This window comes from Cebus imitator, unplaced genomic scaffold (assembly GCF_001604975.1).
Source record: "Cebus imitator isolate Cc_AM_T3 unplaced genomic scaffold, Cebus_imitator-1.0 Scaffold345, whole genome shotgun sequence".
Taxonomy (NCBI): Eukaryota; Metazoa; Chordata; class Mammalia; order Primates; family Cebidae; genus Cebus; species Cebus imitator.
The window spans coordinates 2,043,647-2,070,618 of NW_016107660.1; the positions used below are offsets into that span (position 1 = coordinate 2,043,647).

At 36.5% G+C, this 26,972-nt stretch overlaps 1 protein-coding gene and 1 non-coding gene across 4 annotated transcripts in view; both read right to left on the reverse strand.

Moving 5' to 3' along the window:
- GTF2A1 (general transcription factor IIA subunit 1) overlaps positions 1-26,972 on the reverse strand; it is a 46,106-nt gene that overhangs the window by 7,277 nt on the left and 11,857 nt on the right. For all 3 annotated transcript variants that reach the window (XM_037730454.1, XM_037730453.1, XM_017505945.2), the window contains exons 3-8: positions 20,364-20,568; positions 18,190-18,254; positions 11,068-11,143; positions 9,757-9,890; positions 6,741-7,061; positions 1,051-1,140 (exon numbers count right to left, since the gene is read on the reverse strand). In XM_037730454.1, coding sequence (XP_037586382.1) covers positions 1,051-1,140; positions 6,741-7,061; positions 9,757-9,890; positions 11,068-11,143; positions 18,190-18,254; positions 20,364-20,568 — 891 coding nt within the window. The remainder of the gene's footprint in view (positions 1-1,050; positions 1,141-6,740; positions 7,062-9,756; positions 9,891-11,067; positions 11,144-18,189; positions 18,255-20,363; positions 20,569-26,972) is intronic.
- Positions 18,865-19,008, reverse strand: LOC119467884. Its single transcript, XR_005196522.1, has one exon. It is a non-coding gene; the product is annotated as a small nucleolar RNA SNORA79 (small nucleolar RNA).

The following is a 26,972-nucleotide window of genomic DNA, read 5'->3' on the forward strand; positions in this document are numbered from 1 at the left end:
GGTATAAAATTGTCCTAACTCCACTTTTTTATGAGCAAATAAGATCCACAGTATTAGCATTCTTCCTATAGATCTGTTTGCAGTAAGCACAGCTACTTATCACATTCCTTTCTACAAAAGCAACAGAGTTAAGATTTTCTTCATCTGTAAAGGAAACTTTATGCAGGGCACAAATTTTACATGTTCATAACTACATCTCCAGTGCCTAGAAAATAGTGTCTGGTGTATTTCCGCACTCCATAAATGTTTGTTGAATAAATAAGCTTCTGTTAGAATTTTCAGCATTTGGTAAAGACCACTACCAAAATTATAAATGCAATGTAATATGTGCATGTATTATAAGTTTAATGATTGCAGTAAAAACAAACTGTATTCCAATTTAAATGTCTGGAAAACAAAAATCTCGAAAATAATACAAATAAATATAACAAAAATACTTGGAAAGAAGCACCCTCTTTAGGAATTAAGAATATAAGGAATGAACAGCTAGTTTTCACAGTATCTGGTTTATTTTTTTTCTTTTTATTTGTTTCGGTATCTGGTTTAAAAATTCCTTAATGCTAGCAAAATACAGCAAAGTTAAATAATATTTTAAGTAATTTTCAGTAAAAATTTATCTCTTTGTTTTTAGAACCGTTCATTGCCTTAGTCTTCTCCTTAGTAATAAAAATAGTTACAGAGATTCAATTGAATCCTTCTAGTTTTGAGATAGTTGAGGCTAAACCGAAAAGAGAATTATCTCATTGAGTTACCATAAAGGACAACCTCAAAGTGGCTGTTTACTCTGCTTACAAGTTGAAAGTCTAAATAGAAAAAAAGATCATAGCTCTTTTCATTTCATTTATAACTTATTTTTCAAATGTGGAGCTAAGAAATTAATCTTTCATTCTACTAAAATAATCCACATAACTGTAAGTGTTTTCATACTGTTCATAATGAATTTAAGAGGCATGAATCAGCTGCCCAAATGTCTCAGTAAGGCAGAGAGAATGATGTAGGGAAGAAATTACAACACAAATAACGTCAGTAATCTGAAGATAACATCCTTACCTTATCATATTGGCATACGACGACATTTTCTGTGTCAAAAAGTTCCTGTCCTTCCTCATCACTCACATCATCTTCACTATTGAGGGGCTCCTACAAATAAAAGGAGAGTTTATTTTATTACTATTAGAAGGCCTAATATTCACTGAAAAGAAATATAATAACCTTGATGTTCTTTGAGAACCAAATGCCAAATGCATATATGTATGCCATGAATATAACAGTCAAATCAGCTGTTAAGTTTGCCAGTAATACTTAAATATAAGAAATTAAATATAATTAAAACAGTTAAGCTATATAGCTTATAAGTCTGAAAAGATGTTTTTGTTTTATTCTTTAAAAATAGTACAAGATAATTCTCCATAATAACTGTTTAAGATGCCTAGAAGAGGACCTAATATGAAGGTTTAAAAGAGCTAATGGCACTACGTACTACAAACAATATAAAACGAAAACAGTGGAGAAGTTAGAGGAGAAAAGAAGGGCAATGCAATAGGTTACCAGTTTGCCCTACTGTCTTTACATTAAAGAACTTGGACTCTGAATACAAATCAGCATGCTTAGCATTATGATGGTTATGGTGGAGGCATGAAGCAGAATTAAGATTCAGACTTTTTTTTTTTTTTTTTTTTAAAGGCAGGGAGTAGGAAATCTCAGCATTAAAGAGAATTAAGGGCCAAGATAAAACATAACTAGAGCATAAAATAACCAAACATGTTAAACTTTGCTCCAATTGTGAAAGAAGATAAAAGATGTAACTGTGATTTCTAATAAACGGAGAAAGAGAAGACAAAAGTAGAGACAACAATAATCAAGATGGTATTATGAGAAGGCATAGTGGCTCATGTTTGTAATTCTAGCACTTTGGGAGGCCTGGGTGGGACAATCACTTCAGGCCAGGAGTTTGAGAAAAGCCGGGAAAATATAGTGAGATGCCATCTCTACAAAAAAAAAAAAAAAATTAGCAAGATATGGTGGCATATGCCTATAGTTCCACCTACTTAGGAGGATGAGGTGGGAGGATTACTTGACCCCAGGTGGTCAAAGCTATAATAAGCCTTGATCACACCACTGCACTCCAGCCTGGACAACAACCTGAGACTCTTATCTACCAAAAAAAAAAAAAAAAAAAATTATACCTAGGCCTACGCCTACTTACACACAGGTGTATATGTATAGATATTCTTTAATTTAAAATAGGTATAATCAATGTAAAGTGAAAAAAATTTTGAGGTAAACTTCAAGTAACATAAAATTCAACATTTTAACATTTGTAAAGGTACAATTCAGGTGCAATGAACATTTATAATGTGTATAACACTCACCACTACCTAATTCCAGAACATTTCATCACTCTTTCCCATTAAGCTGTCACTCCCCATTCTCCCTGTCCCCTGGCAATCATCTGTGTGGCCCTGTGTAGCTGATGTCTTTCACACAGCATGTTTTCAAGGTTCACCCATGTTGTAGCACATATGAATACTTCCTTTTTATGGCTAAATAATATTCCACTGTTATCAGTGCATTCATCAGCTGATGAACATGTGGGTTGTTTATACCATTTTGGATATCATAAATAGGGCTGCTACGAACAATCACATACAGGTTTTGTTGAAAAACATGTTTTCAGTTCTCTTGTGTATATACTTATATAAGAGTGGAACTGCTGGGTCATATGGATAATTCTATACTTAATTTTTGAGGACCATCAAACTGTTTTCCACAGCAGCTGTACCATTTTACATTTCTACCAACAATGCACAAGGGTCCCAATTTCTCCAAATCCTCCCCAGCGTTTATTTTTTCTTTCTTGTTTTTTTTTTGAGTACAGCTCTCCTAGTAGATGTGAAGTGGTTATCTCACTGTGGTTTTCATTTGATGCTGAGCATTTTTTCAGATGCCTGTTGGCTATTTGTGTATCTCCTTTGGAGAAATGTCTACTCAAGTCCTTTACCAGCTTTTAAATTGGGCTTTTTGTTGTTACACTGTTTAAGAGTTCTTTATATATTCTGGATAGTAGATCCTTATAAAATACATGATTTGCAAACATTTGCTCCCAGCTACTCAGGAGGCTGGGGAGAAGGATTGCTCCAGCCCGGGAGGTCAAGATGCTGAGGCTGCAGTGAGCCATGATCATGCCACTGCACTCCAGCCTGGGCAACAGAGATTCCGTCTCAAAAAACAAAAACATAAAACATCTTTTTAATCTACGAAGTCCATGTTTTCTTTGATTGCTTGTACTCTGGATGTCATGTCTAAGAAACTGCTGCCAAAACTATGAAGATTTACTCCTATGTTTTCTTCTAAGAGTTTTACAATTTCGCTCCTAGATGTTAGGTCTCTAATCCACTTTCAGTTAATTTTTGTATATGGTATGCCGTAGGGGTCCAACTTAACTCTTTTGCATGTGGATATTCAATTGTCCAAGCACCATTTGTTGAAGACTATTCTGTCCCTACTGAACAATCCTGGCTTACATAAAAGTTTTACCAAAAAAAAAAAATAGCATAAATAGTAATATAAAAAGATAAACCTAAAGCTTACAGATCCAAAATGTTTGAAAAGTAAAAGAATGAAAAAAGCTGTACCAGGCAAATTCTAACCACAACAAAGCTGGTACACCTCTATTAGTATCACACAAACACTCTTTATGGTTGAAAAAAATTACTAGCAATAGAGCAAGACATTATATGATCATAACTGGTTCAATGCACTGAGAAAAAATAATGAATGTTAAACTTATATGCACCCATTTTGAGGCTCAAAATATAAAAAGAAAAATAGCAGAAGAACAAAAGAAACATGAACTACCATAGTAGGAGATATGAACATATTTCACTCGGTAGTAAAAAATGGATCAAGCACACAAAAAATATCAAAGATACATAAAAAGCATCTGAGCAAACCTATTGACAATGTAAATCTAACAAACACATACAAGTACCAAACAAGTGCAGAAAAGAAAATTCTTTTCAAAGCATATACAAAAACTGACCAAATCAAGCAAGCCTCAAGCAATTTCAAAGTATTCACGCATCACACCTATCATATTCTTTACAAACAAAACAGTTAAGTCATAATAGAAATTAATAGAATAGGAAAAAACACACTAGAGAGAAGAAAGCTAAAAGTTTACTCTTTGAAAACGACATACCCCTGGCAAGACTGAACAAGAAAAAAGGAAACAGATGGCACAATAATTATATTAGGAATAAAGAAAAAAGGAAATGATAACAAATGATTCTGGCATCAAAAAGATACTATCATGATTAACTTTATGTTAATCAACTTGAAAATGTAGATAAATATATAAAGAGCCCTAGAAAAATGTAATTTATCAAAACTGTCTCAAACAGAAACAAAATACTTGAAGGGCATGAGATTACGAGACCCAGGTATCTGTAGTGGCATGTTTTAACAATATCAACAAAAAATTAAATATGATCTTTAAAAAAAAAAAAGCTCAAAATAGAGAAAACATGTCCCCAAATTCGTTTTATAAAGCTACCATAACCTGACAACCTGGTAAGAAGAGTATGAGAACAGAAAATCAAAGACAGTATCTATCACTCACGAGTATCTATGAAAAGGTCCTGAACAAAGTGAATTCAGTAACTTATAGAAAGAGAAATAGAAAATGATCAAGTTGTGCTACCCCAGAAATACAAGATTGGTTTACGAACAGAAAATCCATTAATGAAACTCATTATAAATAATATTACAGTAAGAAACTGTATAATCGATCATTGCAAAAAAAAAAGTGTTGAATTAAATGCAACATTAGCTTACAGTTTAAAAAAACAAAGAAATGCAAAGACGGGAATTTACTAATCTGATAAAGATATCCATTAAAAAAAAAACAAAAACCCAAAACAAACATTAACTGTGAAGCATGGAAAAGATTATTTTTCAGTTTAAGAATAAGAGAAGGGTACCTGCTATAACCATTTCTAATCAATATTGTTCTGGAAGGCTTAGCCAACAAGCCATTAAAAAAAAAAAAAACTGCCATTCCTCATATGAGATGTTAATATCTACACAGAAGATACAAAAGAATCTACAGATATATTATGAGGACTAACAAAAGACATTAGGAAGGTGGCTGGTTCAAGGATGAATATTTAAAGCTCTCTACATTTCCATACAACCAATAAACAACTAGAAAATGTTTTTATTAAAAACATGTTACGTAGAGTAGCATTGAAACTATAAAGAATTTATTGGGGGAGAATGGGCAGATCTGAATAAACACTTCCACACGATAAAACACAAATATCAAATAAATACACAAACAGAGCCTTTACTCCTTAGTAAGTGAGGAAATGAAAACTAAAACCAAAATGAAATACTATTTTCTACCTACCAGACCAGTAAAAATTAGGAAGCATGACACTATCAGGTACTGATAAGGATGTATGGACATCTGCACAATTATGTAATGAATGGCAGAAATGATTTGGTATTTTATTGTAAAGTTGCAGATGTGCATGCCTTGGGAGCCAGAAGTTCACTGTTTAGGTATAAAATTTAGAGAACCTCTTGCATTTGTGACCCCAGAAGACATATACTACAATATTTTATAACTGTTTGTAACAGTAACCAATTAGAAACAATCCTGATGTCCACCAGATTAGAAACACTGACAAATAAAATTATGGTATATTCTTCAATGAAAATAATTATAGCTATATGCAACAACTTGGATAAACCTCAGGAATATCATTTTGAGGGAAAAAAACCACTTGCAGAAGAATACATAATTACTTCATTTATGTTTTAAACATGCAAAACTAAATATGCTATTTAGGAACATAAATATATATGGTAAAATTAAAAAGCAATTAATGATCAATACAGAATGTATGAGCAAAGGTACTTTGATGGCCTAGGAAAGAAGATGGGATTAGGGAGAGGCACCTTAAGCACGTTAAATAAAAGCAGATTTTATTTTAACTAGATGGTGGGTACCAGGATTATTTATATCTTGAAACATTTCTATTAATTTGTGTCTATTCAATATTCAATAATAAACTTTTTTAAAGTTACTTAGATAATTTAGAACTTTGTACTAAGAAACAAGAAGACTGCATTTTAGGCCAAACAAGGCAATTAACAATGAAAACTGTGGTGGGATAAATTTTTTTTGGAGACTAGTAACTAAGCTAGAATGGGGAAAACAAAGGCGTATTTATATGCTTCTAGAAGAACACAGACATTAAGCGTACATAGGTTTTTAAGGAACTAGTACAAAATGTGGACCATAAAGTTTTAAATATTTAATAAATCTGTGACATTTATTTCTTCTTGAGTTTGCTCTCTCCCCAAATGTTGCCATGCTTTTTAAATTACTGAAGCAAAAGATTAACCACATCTATTTTTCTATCAGTGTCTTATGTTTAAGCTACATTATAAATGGCATAAGCCAGAGTTAGAATTACTTGTACTCTTTACTACACATATTAATACAATTTAATTTGGTATACATTTTTATTACCAGCTATATGAAATCATGAAATAAATATAGTCAGAATACAAAAACCTTACTAAAGTTAAAATGATCTTTATCTTTAAAATCTTACGTTGCATAGCACCTAACAGTTTCTGAAAATACAGGATATAATTTATCAGTTTGGCAGCAACTAAAAAAGGAAATGATTGAGATTATCATTTTAAGTATTTAACTAGAAACGTACTTCTTCCACCTGCCCATCTTCAGCTCCATCTTTCTCTTTGTCTTCCTCCTCATCATCATCATAGTCTTCTTCTTCATCTTCATCTTCTTCAGATGACGTATCCCCAGTTCCATCAACTTGTAAGACCAATGGAGCTTGTGTTTGAGCAGGCTGGGCCTGTGGTTGCTGCTGGCCAGTTGCAGTTATCTGTGCTTGGGCTGGTGTAGGTGCTGCCACTGTCGTAGGTATAACTTGAGTCTTATTTCCTGTAAATAAGATTTGCTGAGGCTGAATGATGACACCTGTCTGTGGTGAAATCCCTCCAGGAAGAGGAGCCAGTACCTAAAGCAAAAGAAAACCACATAATAGTTAAGAGGATCAAGTATGGTATATAGAAATAGGACCAAATGCTGAAGAATCACCAGAAATGGCCATATTGCATAAACAATTAAAACTACCCCATTACGAAAGCAATCTTTAACTAGTGTACTGACCCATTAAATTTCTATTTTATCAAATTTCTGGAAAATAAGGATTTTCTAAAGATAACTACTTCACCTCATTTATTCAGTACGTAATATATACACGCCAGATACCAGGCCAAGAGTTGAACACTGCCTTTATATGAGGAACACTGGACTGAGAATCTGAAAACCGGGGTCTACTTTTGCCTAAGGTCAGACATAGATATAGCAGAGGCAAGTCATTTAATTCCTTTTGGCCTCTGTCATTTCAATGTTAGACTAGGATCAATCGTTCTTAACCCTGGCTGCAAAATAAGAACCACCTGGTAGCTTAAGAAGTACTGATACCTTGGCCATAACCCTAATATTCTAACTCAGTGTGAGGTAAAAGCTAATTATTTTTCTAAAAACCACCAGATCAAATAATTTCTTAAGTTCCTTCCCAGGTTCTGCATCTAAAATTCTAAAGTAAGCCACAACTTATTAACAAATATTAATTCTATATATTATAATAAAGAAGAAGGACTGGATGCTTGTTACCTGCCATTAGGTTCAAGGAATGCAAACATAAGACATAATATTTCTTTTAAAACACTTACACATGGTGTAACAGTACAAAAGACAAAAAAAAAAAAAAATGTACAATAGGCAAACAAAGCACTAACAACTCAAAAAGACAGGAAACAGTACAAATATGACACAGTATTATGGGAACACAAGAGAGGGTACGAAATTCAACTTGGGGGACAAGGCATGATCAAATATTACTTATATCATTAGCAAGTAATACTTGAGTTTCTGTTTGTGATTTATGGCAGCAGTTCCCAGCCCGTTAGAAACCAGCTGCACAGCAGGCGGTGAGCGAGCATTGCCATCTGAGCTCTGCCTCCTATCAGATCAGCGGCAGCATGAGATTCTCATAGGAGCACAAACCCTACTGTGAACTGCACATGCAAGGACAGAGGTTATGCACTCCTTGTGCTTGATGATCTGAAGTAAAAGTTTCACCCTGAAACCACCTCCGCTGCCCCATATGTGGAAAAGCTGCCTTCTGCACAATCAGTACCTGGTATCAAAAAGCTGGGGGACCGATGCTCTAAGAAGATTAGCCGGGTTTTTTATATTTTATTTGTTTGGGAGACGTGCAGGGAGTTGCCAGACAGCATTCTTAGGAGAAGAGTAACGACAAGTGAAACCCAGAAGTGACAGCAGTATGTGATTTTGGAAAGATGCAAATAAACTGGATTAATACTACTGCTCTGATCTTGTCACTATCATCATACTATTTTATTGACATTTTAAAAAGAGGCAGACACATAAACATATGAAGCACATCAGTTCCTCAAGAAAACAACCATCCCTCTTTCATTTTAGTGCTCACAGCACAAAAATCTAATGCAAGTAGATCCAAGTGTTTATTCTGATGTAAATGTAGCTAAAGAATTTACCTGGGAGTGTGGCAACAAATAAACTTGTAGAGTACAAAGAAACAAGATCCACAAAAAGATCTTATTAACATTGAGTTGTTTAGGCTTCTTCCAGAAAGCAATGTGAAGTTGTTAAACGGTTTTTTTAGAAAGGCCAGGCACGGTGGTTCACGCCTATAATCCTAGCACTTTGGGAAGCCGAGGCGGGTAGATTACCTGAAGTCAGGAGTTCAGGGCCAGCCTAGCCAACATGGTAAAACTCCGTCTCTATTAAAAATACAAAAATTAGCTGGGCACAGTAGTGCATGCCTGTAATCCCAGCTACTTGGAAGACTAAGGCAGGATAATGCTTGAACCCAGGAGGCAGAGGTGGCAGTGAGCTGAGATTGAGCCACTGCACTCCAGCCTGGGCGACAGAGACAGACTCTNAAAAAAAAAAAAAAAGAAAGGAAAGAAAGGAAGAAGGGAAGAGGGAGGGAGGGAGGAAGGAAAGAAAAAAACAGAAAGATGACTATAAATCAGTCAGGTTAGGAGGGCACAAGAGGCAGAGACAATATAGTATTTTGGTGACAAACTATGGACAGTATGAACTAAGGAAATGACAAGAGAGGCTGAGGAAAAAACAGTGTCAAACATATTAAGGGACTACAAAAACATGGCAAAACTGCAGTTAAAAAAAAAAAGAAAGAAAGAAAAACTATTAACAAGAATTGGAAGGGCCAGATACCTTGGATATTAGAGATAAGGAAAAGGAAGATTCCACACACCTATTTCCATAATACAGAATAACCATCGTGTAGAGTCATGTCTGCCTCATTCACTCCTAAATTCCTTGACCCTTGTGAATACCCTGAGACTCAGTAGCTGCTTATTGAATAAAGGCCGAATGACCAGCTTAGGAGGCTGGAAGGAGAGTGCTGCCACCTTCAAGGGCATGATGAAGGATGGGCAGACACAACAATAATTGTTGTTTAATAGATGTTCAATCTAGATTAAGCTATATACAGGAGAAATTCGAAACAACAGGGTCTGTAGTACTGAAGAAGAGTCTAAGAAATCGTGCATATAAGGGGAGGGGAACTACCCAGGGAATATATACAGAAGAAAACAGGACCCCCTACCAATCATAATAGATGATTATTTTACCTGCTGTATAACAGGAGCTTGTACTCCACCGGGCTGCATTTGTGGTATAACCTGTTGTTGTAGAACCACTGACTGCTGAGGCTGAAAGATATACTGGGCACCATTGGCTGCTCTGACCACCTGAAGAAGCTGGCCTAAAGCAAAAAGCATGTATTCCAAGTTATCATTTTAGCAGTGACCATCTCAAAAGAAATGAATTCATATTTAATTTCAAACTACCACAGGTACGAGAAATTACCAAGTAGGAAAACTAACAATTTTATTAAAGGCTATTGTCCATACATAGTATGCTATAATCCTTCCCTTCTCTGACTTCTCACCATGTTCAAATACATTCCTTAAAATGTTTTATTTTTCATATTGACATCCTCATTCAGCTATTTCCAACAATGTTTTAACAAGAGATTATAAGACTTGACTAAAAGCTTACATTATCTTTGCTAACCTTAGGAGTCAAGAAAGAGCAATAAGATCAGACACATCAGGAGCTGTTCATTTTTAAAGCTTTAAAGGAACAAAGGCTTAACAGTTCATTTCATATCTTGAACCGAACAAAGCACCACAATACTTTGCTTCAAAATTGGTAAAAGCAATAAAAGTTTGCTGAACCAGTCAGTTATCATCATTGTCATACAATTCACACAGAATCAAATTTCCCCAATATGTTAATTTAGATGACCCAGAATCCTGAATTGATTAAAAAGCAAATTACACCTTATTAAAATATGTACCAAGACAAGCCCCTAATATCACAAATTTACAAATTAACAAAAATAACATACATATATAGAACAGAAAATAAATAGTAACTATATAATCAAGATTATAGGAGACACTTAAAATCCATGAAAATAAATTTTTCAAACACTAACATGCCAAAACACATGAGCTAGACATTGGTCTTTTGTCAATAAAGAGATACTGCATATAATAACAGCATACAATACATTTTCTCTTAATATGCTCTAGTAATTAGTTTGGTATCACAAGTTCAAGTAAGTTTAATACTCACTTGGCACATTAAATATGTTTAATAAAAACCCAAGTAAGCATTTTTATATAATCATACTTCAATAATAGGGTTCTCATGTACAGATCAAAGGTTCAAGTACAATTTTCACCTTCTTTACTGTATCCTCAACAATGATTACAGTTGTGTTACAGCCCTCAAATAAAGTTATTTTAATAATCTAAACCAAATGGTAAAATAAATATTAGTATTTTCCATCTTTCAAAGAAGATAAAACCTAAGGGCTAGATAGTACAATTTTCTAAATTATATTTTAAAATGGTTCCATCATTCCTAATTACCTGAATTTGTTAATATTTGCTGAACAGGAGTCACACCTGCAGGGAGTGCTAAGGTAGCAGCTGTAGCAGCAGCACTCTGAAAAAAAAAAAAAAAAAAAAGAAAAAAAAAAATTAAAAAAAAAAAAAAAAAAAAAAAAAAAAAAAAAAAAAAACACAAAAAAAAAAAAAAAAAAAGAAAAAATATCAAAACCACATATATATATAATACTATCTATCTCTAGCATATTTTATTAGTATATGATTTTTGTTTAGAATATACCAAAATTTTTAAAAATCTAATAAGAACTAAATCCCATTTTATAAAATGGTACAAGAAAGACCAACCTAGTCTAAATGACCTACTAAATTATTTTAAGCAATTAAATAAAACAATTGGGTTTTATTTCCCCTAGAGAAGGTGCTCTAAGGAAACCTCACAGGTACTGTAGCTTTTTTTTCCTTCTTGCCCTATCAATACTTTTTAAGGTACCTACCCTTCCTATACTCAATCTAACCTATACATTTTTAGACAATACCCACATTAACAATACTGTATAATATATGAAATAACTATTTCATCATTGCTTTCTTTCTCACTGTTCCCTTATCCCCATTTCCTTGAGGTAAAAGTATAATTGTTTTCTTTCTAGAATTCGTAACTTTTAAAATTTCTACTAAAATCAACAGATATCTACAGACAACACTGTATCATAAGACTTCACTGGGAGTATAGCTGACAATTCTTCTAAGATGTCGCATTAGCAAAGGAAAAAAGGGAGATATCGGCATTATATTCTAGGTGAAACATTTGTTAATGACAGATTAATACAAAAAATTATTTAAAGCTTAAGAAAAGTCATACCAGGTGCAGTGGCGCACACCTGTAATTCCAGTAATTTAGGAGGCCTAGGTGGGCAGATTGCTTGAGCTCAGGAGTTTGAGGCCAGCCTGGGCAATATGGCAAAACCTTGTCTCTACAAAAAATACAAAAATTAGCTGAGCAAGGTGGTGCACACCTGTAGTCCCAGCTACTTGGGAGGCTGAGGTGGGAGGATGGCTTGAGCCTGGAAGGTGGGGGTTACAGTGAGCCAAGACTGCGCCATTGTACCCAGCCTGGGTAATAGTCACAAACTTTAATTTCTACATTTAAAAATGAAGTTTGTATGTGACACTTAAGTTATAAAGATATAGATGGGATTATATTCTGAGTTTCTTTAAATCCACCACAAATTCTCGACTTCCTGCTTCTGGAGAATTTTCTCCTCCTGCCCTCCCACAAAGAATTATACCATTCTCTGGTTTTTTACTCTGTGCTTTAAGCATTTTCCTGTATCCCACTATAGCTACACATTTAGGTAGTTTTTTTTTTTTTTTTTTCCCTTATCTTCTCAATCTTCTTTAGGTACCAAACATTCATACATTCAATCAACTACACATGCCTGGATAAGCTTAAAGAAATATAACTGCCTTGGAAATGCTAGTGTCAGAGAAGTCAACAAACTTGGAAAACTATTAAACTGGGCTAATAATTCTACTATCGAGCCTGGGCTCTAGGTATATAGCTTTCCAAGAAAATTCACTTGTTATCACTTGACAAATGTAAGTGATTTCTACATCTTGGGCCTGGAAGTCCCACGATATCTCCAAAATTTAACTATAGTCCACCAGGTTGATCCATGTTTAAGCTGGATACTCAATTATCTAATTTAAGATAAATCTTGTCTATATAAGCAAATTAAAAGTTATCTAAGTTTAAGGAAAATATTAGCCACATACTATTAAGCAATATTACTTTAAAAGAAAAAAATATTAAGAAACATTAAGTGCCTATAATTCATATTTTGTAAGACAACAATTCACCCTCTACCAGCAAATTGACATGGTAGTTTCTATAGTACTTTCTATATAGTATACATGACCCAATAACTACCTGCACAGCCTCCACAAATTCAAGTTGCATAACAGATACTTGCTGAGTCATGTACCATACACAAACCACTTTATACTTAATAACTATTAAAATTTCTTCTTGTATTCCACAAAACAGCCCAAACATGAATAATGCATTACACCAATCATTTCACAAAAAAGAACCAAAAACAATGGTTTAAGTTCCCTGAAACAGCGTTCTACTATATTATTACTATCTCACATTTTTATGAATTATATGTTCATTTCTAATATAAACAGAGCCATTAGAAAGAATAAAAATGTTTTTGCTGAGTATTTCTGAATCAGAAATAATAATGTAAACCCACAAAAACCTAGAACACTTTTATTGGTACAGAGCCTATACTGATTACACTTCAGAAATACATGAAGGAAACACTGACTAAAAACAACTAAGTAAAATGCAAATCAATCAGAAATGTTAAATCAATTCTCCTGAATAACTGACCTATGATTTGTTTAAATACATATGCTCTTTAGAATAAAGGAGACTTAACCAGTAAGAGATGGACCACTGATTTTTATCCTAGAAATAACTTATTAATTCAAAAATCTCTTCCACAACATTTACAATTCTTTTGGAGGGGCCTACCACAAGAGATTCTGCCAAAATTTGTTTTAAAATAATGCAAGTTATTCCCTAGGATATAGTCTTAATAACATCAACTGCAATATGCACTGTATAGTGAGACTTTTTTTCATAAAGGTGGAGGATAAAAAAAACTGGGGCTTTAGACTTAAAATGGAGTTTTTTCTAATAAAAAATCTTGTGAGAATAACAGGCATGAAATTTTTTGATTTTCATGTAAATGAATTGATTCTAGTAACTGTAACTACAAGTACAAATAGAGATCCTTATATTTGTGAATTTAAAAATTGCAATTTCTACCATCATGTAGAAACTTTCAATTTTGCCAAGGTATAAATTTGTGAGACTGGTAATGTGCAGGAGGAAGTCATTTGTCTAGTGGGTAAGTCCTTCTTATCTAGCTTATAATCACAAATGAGCTTTGTGATTCACTATCACTGCCAAAGTAGAGCTGATCTTTCCATATACTGTTTTTTGGTTTAAAAAAAAAAATCTTGGTGCGGCCGCCATTGTTCCACCCGTACACTGCACCTTTCTATAGAAGTAAACTGCCTTGCTGAGAGGAATTATCTTCAAGTGCTATTTTTTTTGCAGCACCAAAATTTTACGTATAACAATTCTAGGGGCTTGTCCAAGATTCGCCGTTCTCCTCTGGGCAGTCTCTCTCATGAGGAGATGCGTCCTGCTGCTTCAGTTTGCAGCAGCCTTGTAGGTAAAGTGTTGAGACCTACCCGATGTGACAAACAAGCCTGGCCTCTCAGCAATGCAGGGGCGGTGGGGGAAGGCCTATGAATACTGGTGGCAACTAAGCAACTCTGTGCCCAGACCAAGAAAAAGACACTGCAGGGATCCGGTAAAGTATTTCCTTGGTGGTCAGGACCAAGATGCCATCCTGAAGTTTCCGGTATACCAGCACCAGCCTGGAGACCACCCTACCTCGTGCTGCTAGCCACCAAGACTGCCATTCATACAGCAGAAAAGAAAGCGCCATCACCATTAGAATCATGGCGCTTTCACACTTGAGTCAAGAAAGCACCATCACCATTAGAATCATGGGCTATTGTCCCAGGATCAGACCCTACCAAGTTAAAGTTGAGAGAAACTTAGTCTATCTTTTTTTTGTCTTTTCTTCCCTTCACTCCCCATCTTGTTATAATGTAATTAGATCTGGTTCACCTCAAGTTGTTGCTGTAATGTGTGATTAGTTATGCCCTGTAGAGATATGCATAACCAAGGACAGCTTGCTGCTTCCGGAAGAATATCTCTGTCCCTCTCAGACTTCCTCACGTTAGGAAGATGAGTTCCTCTAAGGATACTAGTAATCCAGGAATAATAGCAGCCGCATTTGTAATTGGTAGGAATCAGACTCTTGTCCCTCTAAAACAGAATCTCTAGGTTCTGCTTAGTCTAATGCCATATGGAACACTAAAGGTTTAAGACAGACTGCTTCCACAGGTCTTTGTCAGTCCTCAAAACTATATACCTACTTCACCAAAGGAATTACTCCTTCTAGCAGTCAATATAACCAATGCAATCCTATACCACTTACTGTTGTTACTGCAACATCTGGAAATTCTTCCCCTTCATTAAGTCGTATTTATGGTAGAGGAGCTGACATTTCAGGAAAGAATCCTAAAGAAATTTTTAAAATGTACTTTATTGCTCCTTCAACCTCTTTATCAACCACTTCTCCTAGACACAATGACAAAACCAAAGTCTCAATGGTAGAAGTAGATGACCTAACTAAGGCAAACCATAGCCACTGAAACAGGATATAAGGATGCAAACCCCTGGGAAGAATGGATTAAGTTTAATTCCTGCGATTGTCATGCTTGTGTGCACAGTAGGCCAGAGGCCCAGGTTGTCCCCTTTCCACTTGAATGGTCCCCGTATCAAGCAGACATGGAATGCATAGTAGCGCTTTCTCAGAATTCCAATGACTGGAATAACAAATTGTGCCAAGTTCCTTCACTGCTATTTCCTGAGGTTCAACACCCCAAGGGTCAACCTGAGGGCCATACAGCCTCCATCTTCCAAGGCAAAGTTCGACACGTGTCTGTCACGACAGGTGGGCGAACTTACTGTTCCTTGGAAACTTTACAGGATGCAGTGAAGTCAGGCACTTCTAAGAGCTGGTGCATCAGTCCGCCCTTGCTCATCCCCGAGCGGATGGATGGTGGTACTGTAGAGGACCTTTACTGGATACTCGCCAAATAACTGGAGTGGCACTTGCACTCTAGTCCAATTGACTATCCCCCTTCTACCCTGGCATTTCATCAACCAAAGAAAAAGAAATTACAATGGCAAATAAGAGAAGCTCCTTATAGGTCTTTTGATTCTCGTGTCTATTTAGATGAAACTGAAGTTCTTTGAGGAGTACCACATAAATTTAAAGCCCAAGATCAGATAGCTGCAAGATTTAACTCAATGTTGTTCTGGTAGGTAACAATTTTTTAAAAAATTATAAATTAGATAAACTACATGTATTACAACCAACAGTGGTTTGTTAACTATACTAAAGACGCTGTCAAAGGAACAGCTGAACAATTAGGATCCACTAGCCAAATGGCCTAAGAAAACAGAATAGCCCTAGATATGAGATTAGATAATAATACTTCTTGTTAGATATTGTGTCACACCATGCATCCAAGGACTTGTGCAGAGTCTAGCAGACATAACTCTTACTAAAATATCCCCAACCCCTCATCCACCCTATTCAGATACATTACTTCTTTTAGAAAAACAAACAAAACAACTAAGCCAAGACATGTTAAAGAAGTTTGAAAAGAAAAAAAAAAAAAAACTGTAAAAATTCAACATGGGAGGATTGTTATGGTGAACCCCAAGATTCTCTTCAAAGAATCAGTATGTCAGCATGTTTAGCTCTCTTATTCTTTAATACTCTATTTTAAAGCTTAAGTTCCTTGTAATTCGAGTAAATAATCTTCTTCAGCGGTTCTAATCAGTAGTTCACATCTGCTCCCCTCGCCCCCAGTTCCATCCTGACTCATCTCGGTCACTTGATCACCCCTGGCTACCTGCTCTGACAAGCCCAAAACCATCCTTCTTGCCGAAACACCCACCCTGCCATTCCAGCTCCTACCCTATTTTATCTTTTAAAAATATTTTTTCCTATTTTATTGTTTTAAAATAGCCAATTGGGATTATTCTAGCTTGTGTGGTCTAACCCTAAACAATAGGGAATGACACAGCAGTAGGGACGACCCCCGTCAGCCGTAAGTACCTATTCCCCACTTGTCCAAGCATGTAGCCACCATTACTCCATCCATACGCTGCGCCCTTCTACGGAAGTAAACTGCCTTGCTGAGAGGACTTAAAAGAAAAAAATTCTTGAGGCTGAATGTGGTAGCTCACGCCTGTAACCATAACACTGTGGGAGGCTGAGGTAGGTGGATCACTTGAGGCCAGGAGTTCAAGACCTGCCTGGCCAACATGGTGAAACCCTGTCTCTACTAAAAATACAAAAAATTAGCCAGGTATGGTGGCACACACCTGTACTCCCAGCTACTCAGGAGGCTGAGGTGGGAGGATCACTTGAACCTGGGAGGCGGAGGTTGCAATGAGCTGAGATTGCAACACTACACTCCAGCCTGGGTGATAGAGCGAGGCTCCACCTCAAAAAACAAACAAACAAAAACTTGAACCAAAAAAAAAAAAAAAAAAAAAACTCATTCCTAGTACTAACTAGTTACATAGGCTAAAAGATCTTTTTACAAATATTGATTTTTTTCACCTTTAAAGAAAAGTTTTGGCTGAAAAATGCAATGTCAGAGCTGAATCACCACTCTATGAAATTAACAGACTGTATATTTTAAACAAGGAAAAACCATTCATAAGAAAGTACTGAACTACTCTAATCTGACTGTATTTAATGTTTTATTTAAAAAAAAAATAACTTTCAGGACATAGGTAAACATTTTCCATGGATTTGAAGAGGTTCTTCCATTTTTACAGTTAAACTATACTATATTTGATGAAAAATATTTTATGTCTGAAATGTAATTTGAAAATATGAGTGAGGACTTGTGAAGTTTAGTGGATAGTCTTCAGAAATATAAGAATTCTAATGTAACTCAACCAGTTAAAATGTATTCTTTGGTAATTTACACACTATAATACCTTACTAGGCTACACCATGGTTAAATCAGAGCAACATTTTTAAACTCTTGATTTTAAAAATAATTATACTGAACTATCCAAAGAGTTCATCTTCATTTTTTAAAAGTTCATAATTCTTAGCCTTCCTGACCTTTTGCAATTACTAGGTCTCCTAAAACAGAACCATACTTGGCATTATAGGTTTGGGAGGTCCTGTAAAACTTTTTCAGAAATAGTAGGGAATGGAGTAACTCTCACAAAGCACCATTCTTTTGGTATGTTTAAACAAAGAACTCCACAATTTTTTGAACCTTAATGTCTAAGCACCAAGCCACAAACTTCAGATCCAATATTCAGGAAACTACAACAGCTGTTTTGCTCAAGTCTTCAATAAACTTCAAGTTGTTGATGACACACATAGGCATAATCACAATTTGTGTTAGAATTAAGTACAGTCAATCAAAGTGCTATATTCTGACTCTTACCATGTTTGACGCATTCATATGCTGTATCAACTTAGAATCTGGAACAATAACTTGTGGTGCTGTGGCTACAAAAAAGCACACATGCAAACAAGGAACCATGAGGCTATTTTATAATCACAAGAATACTTTACATAACATGATAAAATTTTTTTTCATGTTTTCCACATTTTCTGTACTAAAATGCTTTCAATCATTTGATCTCAGGACGTTATAAATTCTATGACAAATAACAGCTGTGATGTACCTACTTAATAATTAAAAAATATTTAAGGCCAGATGTGGTGGCTCACACTTGTAATCACAACACTTTGGGAGACCAAGGTGGGTGGATCACCTGAGGTCAGGAATTTTTTGAAATCTACATAGTCCTTTTCTCCCAATATGACAGTTGACAGACTCATGCTACTTTCGTCAGCTGTTTAAAAACTACAAATCAGCCGGATGTGGGGGCATACACCTACAGTCCCAGCTACTCAGGAGGCTGAGGTGAGAGGATCACTTGAGCCCAGGAGTTCTGGGCTCTAGTGTGCTATGCTCATCAGATGTCCAACTAAGTTCGGCATCAATACGGCGACCTCTTAAAAGCAGGGGACCACCAGGTTGCCTGAGGAACGGTGAACCAGCCCAAGTTGGAAAAAATACAAATCAGAAATAATGGCAATGTTAAACGGAACGCAATGTTTGATTCTGCAAATTTCAGAGAACAGATGGATAATCCCATTATCCTAATACTCTCTGAGTGAAGAAAATCAAATTTTAATTTATGATGACCTAAAATCCTAATGCCAGGTCTGAAGGCAACAGGAGGAACAGTCATCAAAAAATATTAAAAGAACAAAAATTATTTGATACAAAGTATACATTAAAATCAGGTATGAAAAGTACTACTCTATGTCAACAGTAAAATAACCCAAATAGATGTTTCTACTATTCATCATTATTAATTTTAAGATACATATGTATACAGGCAAATGAGTAACTAAACGATACATTAAAATAAACTTTCCATTTACTTCTATAAAACCAGATGCACTGAATTAGAATGCTCAGCAAGTTTTATAACTAAATAAATGTTTGTCATGAGAGAAAATACAGAGCAAGTTTCTTAGCCTTTTCTGGGCTCAGATTTTCCTGAGCTGTGAAATTAAGCCAAGGGGTATTTTACAAAGCCCGCATAAGGTGCCAATAAAACAGTATCTATAAAATGACTTGCGGAGTATAAAGCACTATGGACATAGTCTATAAATAGCTACTCTTTTTTAAGACAGAGCCTTGCTCTTGTCAACCAGGCTGGAGTGCAGTGGCACAGTCTCAGCTTACCTCCGCCTCCTGGGTTCAAGTGATTCTCCTGCCTCAGCCTCCTGCGTAGCTGGGATTACGGATGTGTGCCACCATGCCCAGCTAATTTTTGTATTTTTAGTATAGACAGGGTTTCACCATGTTGGTCAGATTGGTCTCAAACTCCTGACCTCATGATCCAGCCTCCCAAGGTGCTGGGATTACAGGCATAAGTCACTGTGCCTGGCCAATATTTGCTTTTTCTTAGCTTTAAACCAAGTAATATAAATTAAGATATGTTATATATCCACTCTTAAAGCAAATCTAACTCAGTACATTTGGGCTTACATAAATTACTATGGAATTGAATTTTCAGATTGCCAAAATATACAAGACTCCAGAGTTTAAGATATATTTTAAAAACTAATCTGAAACATGTCTTTGAAAGAACATGTGTTCTAAAGAAAGCAAACAACTATTTTACCATATAAAATAATAAAGCCCTTAAGTCTAAAAAATAAACCTTTTAGATTTAACTTAATTTAGGAAATCCATCATTACACAGCCTTTTCAAAACAAAGTATTAATACAACTTCTCTGAATATCATCTTAAGCTTTCAGTTAATAAATTACTTGTCTACCATTACTCCACAGATGATAGAATCTATATTTTATACAAATTTATATACATTTACATACACACACCCCTCAGCCAAGAGAAAAGGGGAAAACGCCCAAAATCAACATAGGGTTTTTTGTTGCTGCTGTTTGTTTATTCTTAGGTTCTCCATGACCCCCTTAAAAAACAAGATCCAAGAAATGCAGAATATTTCTCTTCTTTCAAAACGACAAGCTTAATTTTCAAGTTGTAAGTAGGAAAACAAATCCAGTCTCACCTTGCTGTGATGCGGGAATAAGGACCTGCTGGGTCTGTGCTTGCTGAGGTACCGTCTGCTGAGGCTGAGCTTGCTGATGGTGGTGATGGTGGTGGTGCTGCTGCTGCTGGGGTTGATGCTGCTGTTGAACTTGTAGTAGGAGCTGCTGCTCTTCTGAATGAAATCCATCTACTGCCCTGGACTGCATTAGTTTATTTTCCCATAACTAAGGCAAAGAACATTAAAGATTCCTAAGTGGAAGATAAAATAACTTTGGACAGATGAACATAACAATTTTATTAATCTATTTATAAAATTATTCTATTTTAAAAACTGATACAGACACAAAAATACAACCAATCTATAATTCTAACCCAAGTGTAAACAATAGCAAAAACAAAATTTTAAAGCATCAAACCTTATTTTTGCCACATCAGAGTACTGGAGAATTTTGTTTCTTTTTATATTTTCTTTTATTATTATTTTTAAAAATTTATTTATTATACTTTAAGTTCTGGGGTACATGTGCAGAACGTGCAGGTTTGTTACACAGGTATACACATGCCATGGTGGTTTGCTGCATCCATCACCCCGTCATCTACATTAGGTATTTCTCCTAATGCTATCTCTCCCGTATCCCCCCCAGCCCTGCTATCCCTCCCCTAACCCCTCATCCAAACTTTCTATAGTAATTCCTTAATCATCAGCTAATATTGAGCAATGAGTTTCACATAAGTAAATTCTTTAGTAATCAAAGATTATCCTTTATAATATCAAAACCATTACTAAACTATTTTCATATACAACGTTTTCCTTATAAAAATACAAAATATAAAATGTTCTGCCTCAACATGTAGAACATAAATTCTTAAATAACATACAAATCATAAATTTCATTTAGAACAATGGAAACATAGAGGCAATTGCCTGAAGCAGAAAAGCCCAACTTTCCATCTGTCCAAACCTACACAAAGAAAAGGAACCAGCAATGCCCAAAGGTCATTGGTCGGTTATCCCAACTTTCCACACTTCTTGAAATTTCCTTCCTTCTTCCATTAAGCCAAGAACTGGCAATCCTTTTATGTTTAGCCATTTCTATTTTCTCATTTCACCTTAGGTTCTATGATGAGAAAAATCATAATGGACAAAAACAAAGAAAAGATGTTCAACGATTTCATTCTTCTACCTAACATTTCCTCTCTACCAGCTTTAGTGTTCAATCCGGAGCCTCAACCTGACAAGAAATTGCCCAAAAAGTGACAAACTATTCCCTGAAAATACATATGAAACTTCATTCAGTCATTCTGCACACAAAGATCTACATCTACTTTGTTTTGTCCTCCAGGATTTGCTTTTGGGATATTTCCTAATTGACCTGTGGCTTCTATCAGATCCTTCCAGAAGTTCCCTTTGCCATACTCACAGAAAGTTTTTTTTATTTTATTTTATTTTTAATTTCAGAAACAGAGACAAGGTCTCATTATGTTGCCCAGGCTGGTCTTGAACTCCTGGGCTCAAGCAATCTGCCCACCTCAGCTTGCCAAAAAGCTGAGATTACAGGTGTGAGCCACCATGCCTGGTCATACTCATAAGAGATTTTTTATAATCTCCTGACCTTTCCAATCATTCCAGACATTCTAGATTTGTTGTCTTGATGCTAGTTAACAATTCCACTAAATCTCTAATGTCTTATTGAAAAAGCATATGTTAAGGTCAATTTCCTAGAAAATCCTACTGGCAGGCCCAGTATTTAGACTTACCTGAAGTCTATTCTTAAATGGTAACAATATCTATCTCACTGGTTGCTGAGAGGATTAAATGACATATCCATGTAAAACAATTATCAAAGTCTTACATAAAGTTAGTGATCAAAATATATTATTATCGGTGGCAACGGTGGTAGCATTAACTGTTTAACAGAGCCTTATACCAGAAGTCAGGAACCCAGTTAGTCCTGGTTTGGTCATTTACGTAACCAAATCATTTATCTTTCCTAGGCATCTTCTTCAGCTAAAAGGGGAACCAACTGAATTAAAGTACTTCTAAACTCACTTCCAGTGAATAAATTTAAGTCTAATCGCAGACGAAAGACAGCAAGCTTCTTCCCGTAGTAACAAGAACTACTTTTTGAGAGCCCATGTTGTGTCTGATTCATCTCTGTAAAGTGGGCAACTAGCACAGCACACCATCAAAATAGATACTCATATGCTAAATAAAACACATTATGACTAATGTATTATATATAGTAAGGCTTCCAAACACTCCGTTATCACCCAAAACTTCTACATCTTCTCCTCTCTTCCAAAACAAAGCAAACCCTAGTTTCTTGAAAGCCAAAAATCAAGGTGAAAAAAAAAGTTCTATTGATTAATGCTTTGTTTAAAAAGTTTTTTAAATCATAATTTCTAAATTTTATGTTTCACAGTTATCACCTCCAACCAGTTTACCCACAGCAATCTGGACCCATTACGTACCTCAAAGAAGCTCCTATGATAATGGCAAATATTAATGAATACACATCATGTGTGGCTAAGTACTGGGCACCATGACTCACCTACAGTCTCATGTAAATGACCTAGGAATCAAAATCCACCCCAACAGCCCACCATTACTGTCTACTCTGATTCACTTTTTCAACACATCTCTATCGTACAGCCCTGGTCCTTTCTGCCTAGCAGTACTGCAAACAGTAGTGATGTAGTGACTGAGCTCTTGAGTTTCCTGCATCGAGTCATGCAGTCCACAAATAATTATGTCCTATATGCCAAATACCGTTATAGGGATTGAGAAGATACAGTAAACAAACCTCACAAAAATCCTCAACCTTACAGAGCAGACATTCCAGTGGAAGCTTGCCCTTCCAATCCATCCTCTATAAACCAGTGATCCTCAAAATGCGGTTGTAGACCCAACATCAGCATCACCTGGGTACTTGTTAAAAATACTGAATCAGCAGCTCTGGGGGTAAAACCAGCAATTTAGTTTAACAAACTGTTCGATGTATGCTAAAGTGAGAACTGCTTTAAAATGTAAACCAGTGCTTTTCAAACTGAGGACTGCAGCCCACTAGTGACTCATAAAGAAGTCAATTTAGAATTTTCTTTGTAAACCTCTCTCCTTTCTCTCCCCCTCCATCTCTTTCTCTGTCCCTTTGTTCCCTTCCTCCCTCCCTCTCTCCCCTACCAATGTTTTTTATAAACAAAATACAACTGAAAGAAAATGTCAGACTGTACTGCGCTAAGAACAGTTCTGCAGATTTTCCTTATACACACACACTTGCGCATATATTTATTCAAAATGTTAAATACCATTAATTCTTAAGGAGGGTCCTAGGCAAGAAGTTTGAAAAACACTGTTCTACACTGTTATCAAGGTGAATTTTTTTAAAATTATAAATATGACATCCTCTGCTTAAAAACTGGCACCACGGCTAAGTAATCATCTATCTATCTATCTATCTACCTACCTACCTACCTACCTACCTATCTACCTACCTACCTACCTACCTATCTACCTACTTACTTACTTACTTACCTGATATGGTTTGGCTGTGTTCCCCACTGAAATCTCAACTTGAATTTTATCTCCCAGAGTTTCCACTTGCTGTAGGAGGGACCCAGGGGGAGGTAACCAAATCATGGGGGCCAGTTTTTCCGGTGACATTCTCGTGATAGTGAATAAGTCTTACGAGATCTGACGGGTTTATCAGGGGTTTTCGCTTTTGCTTCTTCCTCATTTTCTCTTGCTGCCAATATGTAAGAAGAGCCTTTTGCCTCCCACCATGATTCTGAGGCCTCCCCAGCCATGTGGAACTGTAAGTCCAATTAAACCTTTTTTTGTTCCCAGTTTTGGGTATTATGTCTTTAACAGTAGTGTGAAAACAAACTAATATAGTAAATGGAGTAGGGCATTGCTGAAAAGATACCTGAAAATGTGGAAGCGACTTTGGAACTGCGTAACAGGCAGAGGTTTGAACGGTCTGGAGGGTTCAGAAGAAGACAGGACAATGTGGGAGAAAGTTTGGAACTTCCTAGAGACTTGTTAAATGGCTTTGATGGAAATGCTGATAGTGATATGAAGAGTAAGGTCCAGGCTGAGATGGTCTCCAATGAAGATGTGGAACTTGTTAGGAACTAGAGCAAAGGTGACCCTTACTATGTTTTAGCAGGGACTGGTAGCATTTTGCCCGTCCTAGAGATTTGTCAAACTCTGAACTTGAGAGGCATGATTTAGGGTATCTGGCAGAAGAAACTTCTAAGCAGCAAAGCCTTCAAAAGGTGAGTTGGGTGCTATTCCGTTTTAAAACAGAAATACAGCATAGAGTTCAGAAAATTTGCACCCTGATGATGCAGTAGAAAAGAAAAAGCCATTTTTTGAGGAAAAATTCAAGCAGGCTGGGGAAATTTGCATAAGTAGCAAATGTTAATCCCCAAGACCATGGGGCAAATGTCTCCAGGCCATGTCAGAGACCTTCATGGCAGCCCCTTCCATCACAAGCCCCGAGGCCCAGGAGGAAAAAGTGGTTTCATTGGCCAGGCCCAGTGTCCCCATGCTGTGTGCAGCCTAGGGACTTGGTGCCTGGTGTCCCAGCCGCTCCAGCTGAAAGGGGCCAATGTAGAGCTCAGGCTGTGGCTTTAGAAGGTGGAAGCCCCAAGCCTTGGCAGCTTCCATGTGGTGTTGACCTTGTGGGTGCACAAAAGTCAAGAATTGAGGTTTGGGAACCTCCAAATAGATTTCAGAAGATGTACAGAAATGCGTGGACATCCAGCCAAAAGTTTGCTACAGGGTAAAGCCCTCATGGAGAAGAGAGAAATGTGGGGTCAAAGCCTCCACACCGAGTCCCTATAGGGGCACTGCCTAGTGGAGCTGTGAGAAGAGGGCCACAGTCCTCTAGATTCCAGAATGGCAGACCCACCGACAGCTTGCACTGTGCTCCTGGAAGAGCCGCACTCAATGCCAGCCTGTGAAAGCAGCCAGGAGAGAGACTGTACCCTGCAAAGCCACAGGGGCAGAGTTGCCCAAGACCATGGGAACCCACCTCTTCCATCAGCCTGACCTGGCTGTGAGACCTGGAATTAAAGGAGATTGTACTGGAGTTTTAAGATATGACTGCCCCACTGGCTTTCAGACTTGCATGGGCCTTGTAACCCCTTTGTTTTGGGGCCAATTTCTCCCATTTGGAATGGCTGTATTTACCCAATACCTGTACCACCACTATAGCTAGGAAGTAACTAGCTTGCTTCTGATTTTACAGGTTCATAAGCAGAAGGGACTTGCCTTGTTTCAGATGACACTTTAGACTTTTATGTTAATGCTGAAAAGAGTTAAGGCTCTGGGGGACTGCTGGGAAGGTATGATCGGTTTTGAAATGTGTGGACATGAGATTTGGAGGGGGCCAGGGGCGGAATGATACAGTTTGGCTGTTTCCCACTGAAATCTCAACTTGACTTGTATCTCCCAGAATTCCCATATGTTGTGGGAGGGACCCTGTGGGAGTTAATTGAATTGTGGAGGCCCATCTTTCCCGTGCTATTCTTGTGTAAGTCTCATGAGATCTCACAGGTTTATCTGAAGTTTCCACTTTTGCTTCTTCCTCGTTTTTCTCTTGCCACCACGAAGTAAGAAGAGCCTTTTGCCTCCCACCATGATTCTGAGGTCTCCCCAGCCATGTGGAACTACAAGTCTAACTAAACCTTTTTTTGTTCCCAGTTTTGGGTATGTCTTTAACAGTAGCATGTATATGTCTTTATCAGCAGTATGAAAACAAACTAATACATTATCTCTAACAACCTGGAATACTTATTTGCAAACGATTCCTAGGTCTCTTTTTACTACCCCTATCAAGCCAGACTCTCTGGAAAATCCAATAATCTGCATTTTAACTAGTACCCAGATAATCCTCACTCTAAAAACCAAGCTCCTTAGTATAGTATGTTACCATATACCAATTGCTACTATAACTTGTACTCTGTTTTTCACAGTACCAAGTTACTTGCAGGTCCCTGAATATGGCATACGTAAATAACCTTAAGAGACTATTCCTTGTGATCAGCAGTTTTCTCCCACAATTCCCTACACAAGACAAATGTCAAAGTCACAATAGCCTCAAATAAAAGCCATCACTCATTGCTTCCGTGCATTAGAGACATTTCTATCTTTGTACTTATCACACAAAGTCTACCGTTTCTATCAAAGTATGAACATCTGGGCAGCAACTATCTTATTCAGGATTTAATTTCAAAGAAGGGAAAACAAACCATCGTCTTCTGGAATACTGTTCCTATATAAGGATGCTACTAACATTTTAGGCAGGATAATTCTTTATCATATAGAATGGTCCCACAAGAAACATGCAGGAATTGCAACACTCCTGGCTCCTGTAATAAACGCCAAAAGTGTCTACTAGTCCTCATGAGATGTTGAACATGGCCTCACACATTTCCAACAGCTTGGGGAGAGGAGGGTAAAGCAACCTATTGAGAATCAGTATTTACCAAGTACCGTAATACTGGTTCTAGGTAGTCAGTCATACATAAAGCGTATCATATAAGTACTTTGTATTAAGCTTATAATGTCAATTAGCATAGAGTTCAAATTAAGGCCGGGCGCGGGGGCTCAAGCCTGTAATCC